Genomic DNA, 9833 nt, shown 5'->3' on the forward strand with positions numbered 1-9833 from the left:
TAAGACATGGTATCCTCCTTCTAAAGGCATACAATAGTCCAGAAGCACAAGTTCATAAAAATTAAAAGGCAGTGTAGAAACTGCCAATAGCTCCCCATAAAAGGGTACTATGGAAACCTAGAGGAGGAAGCACACAAATCAGCTGGAGATGAGGAACAGCCTTGAGGAAGAACTTCACTGAAAAGGTGACACTTGAAACTAACTGAAATCTGAAGGCAAACTGAGATTTGGCAATGGCACAGAGAACAGGGGGAAACTCTTCCAGGCAGAAGAAACAGTATGTGCAAAGGATGGGGCAAGAAAGCATGGCACATCTCGGGGAAAAAACAAACATACCTACAAGTAGTTCAGTGTGGCTATATCAGAGAAGTAAGGTGGGCAGTGCTGGGGAATGAGGCTAGAGGTCTGCTGGGATTAGATCATGCACGGTAATAAGGAACCTAGCCTTTATCCTGAAGCAATGGAGAGGGAGTCTCCTTCTCTGCACCCTTCCAGCACGTCATGTTGACAGCACTTGATCACCCTTTCCTGTTCTTTGTTCCATGTGAGCTGGCCTTGTTTCCCCAATTAAGTGAGCTACCTGAGGGCAGGGCCCACCAGGCCCACTTTTCTGTTTAATGCAACCTGGTCCAGTGCCATGCTGGGGAAATGCTCGTTGAAGGGATGAGAAGCAGAGCATTAGAAAGTCAGGGCTGGGTCCTTACAAACTGGGCATTGCTGTGGTTCCTCCTGAGCCTCATGGTCATCTTGGTGCAGGGCTCTGGGCTGTGACTCAGCTCCTCCTTGCTCTCCAGGAAGGTCTTGGGTGAGGTTGACTCCACCTTCATGTCCCCGCCTGACTCCTCCTTCACCACTACAGTAGGGGGACACTCGGGCCCTTCCTTATCTGGGAGAGAGAATGGCTCTAAAGTACAAGTCTGAACAGTTAGGGCCCCGCCTCCTCTCCCCAGGTAAGGCCATTCTTCACAATTCCCCAGCCTGTCAGGCCTCACCTTTCTTCCGCAGAGTCTTATCCTTGGCCATGAGGCCTAGGCCCATCATCTTGGGGCCTGCCCCATAGATCTGAAGCTTCTTTAGCTCAGGATTCTTTTCAATGTCTTCCTCTGTGGGTTCCGGCTAGGAGGAAAGAAAGAAATGAATCAAGATTGCAGGTTGCCCCATCCTAAAAGAACAGCCTGGGCTATATCACATGAGTTCATGTCAGGCCTGAAGCACAGGTCGGCCAAGGCAAGAATTTAGATTGCTTTTTGGAGACTGAGGGTAAGTGAGCTCCCTCTTCATTCCTCTCCTGGAATGGAATTAAGATGGATCTCAGTTTTTCCAACTGTAAAATGAGAATATTAACTCCTATCTCACAGTTACAAGGAGCTTGAGAAAGATATATATAAAGAAATCTAAGTATCTGACACTACCAATAAATGGCAGAGACTAACATGATCTGGTAAATTACATGCTTTGGTGAGCCCAGGGACAGTGTCCATCTTCTTTTCTGCTGTAGCCCCAGTGCCCAGAAGAATGCTGGCACATAAGCTTCTTTCTGAGGCCAGAATATAGGTGTAAGGAGAAAGAGAGTTCTTCCCCTATAAGCAGAGTCAGGAAAGGAACAAGGCAGGCAAGAATAGCAGACACAGGGAAGATATTACACGAAGAGATCAAAACCCAGCTCAGAAGAAAAGCAAGAGTGAAGCCAGAAAGAGGCACACTACTTTTCAGAACTCAGAGAACCGAGAGAAGGGAGAGTGGAACAGGGAAGAGAGTCTTGGTCAGAGGGAGAGGACTCACTTCACCCCTAAAGCTCTGTTAGAAGTAGGGAGGCACTCACATCAGGCTGCAGTCTCTTGGCTCGCCGACCATAGCTGTTGAACTTGGAGGGCTGCACAGACTGTCGAAGGGGGATACTGTGAGGTTTATATTCCTTGTCCTTCTCCTCATTATCAAATGGACGTGTGTTGCACTGCTACGGATAGGTGAAGGGTAAGGGTCAGGGCATGGGGCCCCAGCCCCCAACAGCAAGGACTTCCCTCTACCTTCCCCACAATGGCAACTAAAGTTGTGGTTTCATCCCCCCTCCCCTGCCAACAGGCCCTGCCTAACTGGTCTTTACCACTGACACCAGCACACACTCCGGGAATTCTTCTCATGATTTTGCTTATACCATCCTAACATCTTATACATGCTTTTGCTTATACCTTCCAAAAATCTCCCCAACAACCAGACTTCATCTCTTTCCAGACCTCTCCAGGTGTCCAGTCCACTCCACTGAACCAGTTCCATTAAGAGCAAGTGTGGAAATCTGCATCTGGCAGAGGAAAGCCTACTCCCACCTTGGCTTGGCATCCTTACCACCAGGTTGGCTCCAGACTGGTACATCTCATAGGGGTAAACGATGCGTTCATAGTGGGAGCGCAGCAGGGAGCCAATGTTTTTGCCTGGTGGGTAGTTGAGGCGCTGGGCCACCCGAGCCCATCGACGGTCCTTGCAGATGGCTTCATAGCCACCTTCCTCCACCACGATCTGTAAGGACAAGCAGGAAGGGACGTGATTTGCTATGTGTAGGTATAGAAAGAACAATGAGGACAACTCCAGCCCCTTACTTCACTGGAGGCTACCCCCTCCTACCTCCACCACTCAGACTCAAACTGTAGCCAAGGGATGCCAAGAAGTTCTGATGACAGCTTGTGTGCTACCAGGCTGTGCCCCTTCCACCGTAGCCTAGAGATCCAATATCCAAACCAAGGTGGCCCCCAGAATACCGAGGATATTAAGGCGTGGGGTGGGGAGGGGTTTGAGAAAAACCTGTTCTTACTTTGCTGAGGCTGTAGAGGTCCAAGATCCGCCGTTCTACATTGGGAATCTTTAAGGAAGAGCCCTGGATTTCCCAGAATTTGGCAATCTGATCCAAGTAGTTCAGTTTCACTCTCGTCTGGGCCTGGAGAAGAAATGGCTCAGAGAGGCTGGCCTCCCCCTCTACCTGACCATCTTCTGGCCTAATCTTAGGGAAGGAGAAGGGATACAGAGCAGCCCACTTCATCTACAGAGCAGCAGGCCTCTCCCAGTGAACTGGATCCTCAACTCTAGGTAGCACCTCACCCACCTCTGTTATCTTTGCCACCTTCCAGTCAACAGGAGAAGCCCAAGGTCCCAAAACAGAGCAGGCTGAGTCACAACAGCCAAAGCTTTACATATATTCTTTCTCAGTCTCCTTGACAGGGCTGTGTGAGTATCATCACCTCTTACAGAGCCTCTGCTTCCTCAAGTCACACAGCAGGTACCAAGAAATCTGAGTGTCTAATAAGTTTTTGCTCTTCTTCTGCTAATAATCTGCTGTATGGTCTTGAGTAAATCACTTCTACTCTCTGGACCCCTGTTTTCTGATTAGGAGGGAAATAAAATAACTGCCCAGTCCACTCACCCCAGAAGAGTAGACTTATGAGAAGAACAGTGAATACCCTCTGGAAACTACAGAATTATATCTAAACTCTAGGCATGTTTCAGAGAATGATGCCTCCAAAAGAGAACATTCACCTCTTCACATGCACCATGAAATTTGTTCCATGGTGGCCAAAGGGTGAGAGTGCATGCTAAAGACAAAATGGCCTAAAGAACTGAGATGGTGTACCAAAGCAGCACTGGCACCCAACCTAATCAGGACCCAATGTGGGCAAAAGATCCTAGGAACAAGGCATTTGCCATGCGTTCCTGAAATCTGTGATCCAAGAAGGGCACCCCAAGTCTATAACTACCTCACCCTAGTCAGAGGGCCTAGTTTTAGGGAGAACTAGGTTAAGTCCTTACCATTCATTACCTTGCTCTGATCCCATTAGGTGGAAATAGGGACAGTTCTTTCATAGATGAGGAAAAGTAAAGTTTATCCACAGAAAGGAATATCCTATGGCTCCCTTGCTATGAGAATCCCTAAGGGGCCAGGAACCCTAACCCTTCCACTTCAACCCCTTAGCTTTCCAACCTTGGCCTCATGCCTGCCCCCCTCCCCCACATTAGCCAGCTCTCTCTCTAGAAAACCTGCCCCTGTCCTACGGTAGGCTACACCTTGCCCTACCTATACAACAACAGACCTGGTCAGATCCATTTCTCTAAGGAACTTGTATCACATACAAAAGATGATTTTTGCCCTAACCAGAAGAGTACCTAGACTGACTCTAAAACAGTGATTCTCATTAAGTGGCAATTTTGCCTTCCAGAGGACATTTAAGTAATGTCTAGAGACATGCTTTGGTTGCCATACCTGGGAGAGGGTAATATGTTCTAGTATCTAATGGGCTGACAAGACATCCTACAGGGATGACAGACATCCTACAATGCACAGGACAGCCCTCCATGACAATAAATTACCTGGCCCAAATTGTCAATAGTGCCAAGGCTGAGGATCTGCAGTCTAGAAGACAAGTAACCTTTCAGGTTACGGGTATCTGGTTGGGCCTAATAGTCAGCCCCATACCCTTAGACACCTATTAAGGCTTGAAAATACATAAAAATGAGGGAGAGGAGTATAGCATACTTCTAATCTACATCTTCCAAGGGAAACTCCAGGATTTTACTTGGAACTGGCTTAAGGGCATCTACTCTCATTGCTCTAGGGCATTCTCAAGTCTTTCATGGAGAACCTCACCTTATCCATGTGAAGGGTCTAGATTTCCTGTACAGAACAAAAGGGAGAGGGAAAAGCCTACTTGCCTGACCTTCTGTCCATTGTAACCATTCCAGCTTCCACAGAGACCAGTTCTTTTGTTGTTCCTGCCCATCCACCTCACCTCCCACCTTACCAAGCACCATGGAAGGAAGGTAGGAAGCACAGGGCTGTAGATGGATTGGACAGATGAGGATATATTCAGCTGGCCAAGCAAGAAAGGGTCTCAGTTAGCCCCATATTTCTCTTTTGCTGACCTAAGTAGGGTGGGTTGGTTGACAGGGGAGTTTCAGAAGTACCAAATGTTTGTGGAAAAAGCACAATCCCCAACCTTGGGGTTATCAGATCTGGGAGACTAAAAGCCCTTGCTCTGGTTTATATTCAGAGCTCTAAAGCTTCTCCATGCCCTCCAGGCAACTTCACAGAAGATAGAATAAAGGCCTAGTTAGGTAAAGTACCTCAGCCAGAGAAGGTAGGAGGGAAGCAGGATCAGAGCTCAGGTATCCATTCTCCCAACCCCCCCACCAGCTGTTGGTCTTCTTACCTCTAGTTCATTCAGCCTCTGGATTCGGGGAGTAAACCTGAAGTTGTCCACTTCAACAGCAAAGGGTGGCTGCCAGTCCTGAGTGGGTAAGGAGGAGAAAGGGAGTTGGGTTATTCCAGCATAGTGCAAGACCAGTCTGGGCACCAAAAGCAACTCAGCACCCCATTCACGGCTTCCCAGACCTCTAGCCACCCCAGAACTTTTAACCTGGCAAACACCCAACCCATACAAACACTACTCACAACAGAGCTTTAGAAGTGCCTCAAGTCCATACTCGACATCCCATGCATATACCCTGGGAAATGTCTCCTGATTCCCTCCCAACAGTACAGTGGTACAATTTTAAGAAAAAGAAAAATGAGGTCCAAAACAGCTGACTTCAAACTCTCCCTATGCACATATCCCTTAGGCATGTGCTGTACTGGAAAGCATACAGGATCTGAAGTCAGAAGACGTGGGTTCACATTTTAGCTCTACTACTTAATAGTTACGGGATTTTTACCTTTCTGAATCTGTTTCCTTAACTGTAAGGTGGCAATATGAACTCTTGCCCTGGTTTCCTCATAAGACTGATATGAAAAATTAAACTGGTTTTCTTTTCAAAGGAATCATCATTAGGACTTGATATCTAAGAGTGACCTCACTACCCAATACATATGCAGAGTAGCTCAGCTCCAATTTGGGCTATTTCAAGGTTTGGGCCTTTAATGTTTGTTCTCTCAGTGAGATAGACACTGCAGGGAAGAGCAAGGAGCAAGAATTTGCAATACTCACCTGGTCTGGCTTCCTATGTGTCCTCTCTCAAACACCTGCCCAGTACCAGGAAGAGACAGGGGAAGAAGTAGGAAGGAGGGAGGGGTGTCCTAAGTGCTGAAATGTACCACTGACTGTGGTAGCAAAGATTGGGAGGATTTGGGGAGGAGGAGAGAAGTTAGGAAAGATAACAAAAGTAGAGGAGACTGATCTGCCAAGTTGGAGCTTGTTGTGTCCTGCCCAAAGGGCAGCTGAGAAGAACCTCCTCCCCATGCTCCTTCCTCCCTCCACCCTCCCAGGAGTCCTTCTTAGAACCCTGCCTCCTGCTGGGATGGTGAAAAGAACCTGGAGTAACCTAGACCAGTGCCTTCATTTAACCAATGGGGAAAATGAGGCCCAGAAAAGAAATGTGATTTCTCCAAAATAACATGCTGAGTTACTGGTAAAGCCAAGACCAGAACCCCTGTCTTCTGACCTCTGGTCCAAGGCTCTTTACACTACACCAGGATACCAGTATTCACCCACACATGCATACACATGGGAAAGGGGAGGGGCAGTTAAAGAGAAGAAAAAGCTGCTGGCCTCTTCTGTACACACACTTTTAGAAAAGGGGCCACAGGACTCATACTTACATGCATACATAATCCCCAAGCCCACCCCCTGCAAAGCAGGTAGCAAACACATGGGACTCAATGAAGTAGGGGCAAAAACAAACAAAACTAACAACAAAAAAACTCAAACTAAAAAGATATGGCTCAAGTCCAGACAGGCTCCCCATGCTCCCTTGCCTCCCATCAGTAGGGCATTCCCCTCAGCGCAGGTAACCCAGGTAGGAAGGTGCTCAAACCCAGAACTCCAGGCACCCTTCTTTCCTCCTAAATCAAGTTCGAGATAAGAATAAGTGCAACATCAAGCAACCTGACAATGGCAGAACTGAAATCCTAGAGCAAAAGCTGTACATACAACAGATAGCTGAGGAAGGTTCAGTGGTCTCCCCTGCCTGGCTCTCCCTGGGACCTACAAGCTCCCTCATCCTGCCTTCAGTCCCATATTCTCATGTGTCAAATACTCAGTATGTCAGTATTGGCAGGATGGTGATAAAATGGTTGGCCACCTGAAGCAGGAAGCAAGGCCCTTCCCAGCTCCCCTGGGTATACTCCAGAATACCAACACTCTCCTTGCACTCATCTTCTTCAAGAGTGGCAGCCACTCGCCTAGCAACTCAGAATCCAAATTACCCTTCCCCTGCCCTTCCTTAGGCAAACCTCCAATTTCCAAGCACCCACCCCTACAAACGTTCCAACTCTGGGCCCAAGCACCACTTGGGTGAGTGCTTTAAATTCCAGCCAGAAGTCCCGCTAGGAGAGACTTCTAAAGGAGGCCTAGGAGCAGCTCTACAGGAGGGGAAAACCGAACAAAACCAGAGAGAGCCAGATCTCCTGGGTTAGAGGGAAGTACAGTATTGGGGTAGGGAAGAGAAGCCTAACAAAGGAAGGCCCCCTGCAGGACACACACACACACACACACACACACACACACATGACATGTCACCATGTCACATTTCCTACTCCTGGTGTCCCAAGGAAGGGTAACAATACCTGCACAGCGCCAGTCTGCCCTGAGAAGTCCAAGACAGAAAAACAGGATAGAAAATTCAAGGCTCAACTACCCCTTATGTCAGATATGCCTCTTTCCCACAGGCCTGCCAAGTCACTTCAGGGAATACCTCCCTGAGGCTGCCCAGGACTCCAGCTTCTCCTTTCTGTTGGCCTTTCTGACCTCTCACTACCCACTGCCACTCCCCCACCATGGACAAGGATACCTCAGAGATATGTGGCCAGGCTCCAATAAGGAAGAAATCAGCTTACCCAACACCTCCCAAAGGATCCATTTGAAACCAGCCTAGATCTATGGCTGAGCACCAGAAAGCACCAAGTTAAATAAGGAGGCCTGTGATGCCCTCCTCAGGTGGCAGCGAGGTTTCTCATTTGGTTTCAGCCAGGAGACACCCGTTCAAAAACACCCAAACTCAATTCCTGCCCTTTGAATCCCAAGTGGTGACTGAACAACATATATCATCATTTCCCTTTGATGCTAGCAAGGTGGCAGCGTATCCTAGCGCTTGGGGGACTTCTCCTGGCCTGAAGCCAGGCCTAGGAGTAAAGATACACCGCCCTTTGTCGCTGACCTCTGGGAATCAAGGGTTCCAAAGGAGGCATACTTCCATCCATCCAACCATTCTGTTTCTGAGGGTTCAAGAATATCCTATCATCTGGCACCTCCTACATCCCGGGGCAGATCAGAGGAGAAATCTTCTAAGAAGGACTCATACTCCACCCCAAGCTGACTGGTCCAAGACTCTCTATAGAAGTCAAGCCTGGGTAGTGATGGGCAGAAAAGGCCCAGATATTGCCTTCAACTAGGAAAAGAGGACAATTCGCTGAACCCATCTCAGGGGAGCCAGACAGAGCATTCCCTGTGAGACTGATTTCCTGACTGGTCTACCAGCCCAGAATATTATCATAAATGTATTGGCCTGGCAGGCTATGAGTAAATATGAGTCAACCCACATAGAAGCAAACCAATGACCACATCAAACACTTTCGCAGTCACAATAATTACCACTTACCTAGTGCCTACTACACACAGACGCTACCTAGTTTAATCCAGTTCTCGAAAGAACCATTCATGGACCCCATTTCACAGGCTCAGAGAAATCACGTTACTTGACCAAGGTCACACAGCTGGTAAACTGCAGAGTGGAGTTCTGAAGGTTTAACTCCCTTCAGAGCTGTGATCTTTCCATTACACCACACTGCGTGCCTTAAGAGAAGGGATGCCAGTAAATGGGAAAAAAGACCTTTAGAGCAGCCTTGACCTAGGTGGTTCGGGGTAACCAAGAGATGTTTGGAGTGCCTCTCTGTGAACTCTCCCCGGGGCCACCAGGCATCCCTTTCTTGAATCTTACTAAGAGTGATTCTGAAGGGCGGAGTGGGAGTGGGTCTCCGACTTAGGGCCACCACGAAAGACCCCTTGCCCCCAGCACCCTTTCTCCGACCCGCGCCGCATCCACAACAGTGCCAGCCACCCCATCTCCCCACACCTCGAGCTGCCCTCTGATCTGGACCTCTCCGCCCGCTACCCTAGTTCTTCATCCCCGGCGACCACCGGCCCAGGGCCTTACCGCGGGTGGGCGGATCTTGCAAATGCCCGACTTCTCGGCGATGGGCCTGATTTTCGCAATGTAGCCAAGAGGGTCTCGGAACTCCGCCCAGCTAGGCTCGAACACCGGGCACTCCGGCGGCGGTAGGAAGTCGTCAGACCCCGGCTCCATGGTGCGCCCTAGGACTGGAGGGCTCGGACCGCCCTTAAGGACTCATGGCGGACGCCGCTGTACGAAGCCGAGGCACTGCCCGGAGACTAGGCCCTAAGCGGGGCGGCCGCCGCCCGCCGAGGGCCCAGGGGACGTGTAGCTGCCGCGCTCTGAGAGGCTCAGGCTGACACTACTCTATCGCCTCTTCGCTCCGCTCCGTTCGTTCCAAGCTCGGCCGCTGCCTCCCAACTACCGCAGCCTTCACCACCACAGTTACCTCCCAACCGCCGCGGCCTTTAGTGCCGCCGCCGCCATCTTGGTTTCTCACCGTCTCCCCCCCTCCCTTCACCACAACAAACCGGATCCCTCCGCGGGATGTCCCTCTGAGCCTCGTATGCCTTGCGTGAGGCCAAGCCCTAGGAAGCCATCATCCCGTGGGGACTGAGCTGAATCGGCAGGCGTGGATCCCCTTATCAGGAAGCGGGAACTTAAAACTGCTTCCCAGACTGAGAGCAAATAGTCCGCCTCAGCGGCGGAGGAACAAAGTTGAAATTAGCAAACCGATCCCTCTTTCC

General features: G+C 49.6%; 1 protein-coding gene across 7 annotated transcripts in view; it reads right to left on the bottom strand.

Annotated features, from left to right (window-relative positions):
* The window catches only part of KDM5C (lysine demethylase 5C), a 31290-nt gene extending 21464 nt beyond the window's left edge, over window positions 1–9826 (bottom strand). Inside the window, exons 1-7 of one of the 7 annotated variants that reach the window (XM_043895603.1) lie at window positions 9130–9826; window positions 5193–5270; window positions 2807–2929; window positions 2344–2514; window positions 1823–1957; window positions 993–1116; window positions 705–886 (exon numbers count right to left, since the gene is read on the bottom strand). In XM_043895603.1, coding sequence (XP_043751538.1) covers window positions 705–886; window positions 993–1116; window positions 1823–1957; window positions 2344–2514; window positions 2807–2929; window positions 5193–5270; window positions 9130–9279 — 963 coding nt within the window. In that variant the 5' untranslated portion in view covers window positions 9280–9826. The remainder of the gene's footprint in view (window positions 1–704; window positions 887–992; window positions 1117–1822; window positions 1958–2343; window positions 2515–2806; window positions 2930–5192; window positions 5271–9129) is intronic. The other 6 variants (XM_043895598.1, XM_043895600.1, XM_043895597.1 and 3 more) reach the window with 6 other exon arrangements.
* Window positions 9827–9833: the final 7 nt, after the last annotated feature.

This window comes from Cervus elaphus, chromosome X (genome assembly GCF_910594005.1).
Source record: "Cervus elaphus chromosome X, mCerEla1.1, whole genome shotgun sequence".
NCBI classification, from domain to species: domain Eukaryota; kingdom Metazoa; phylum Chordata; class Mammalia; order Artiodactyla; family Cervidae; genus Cervus; species Cervus elaphus.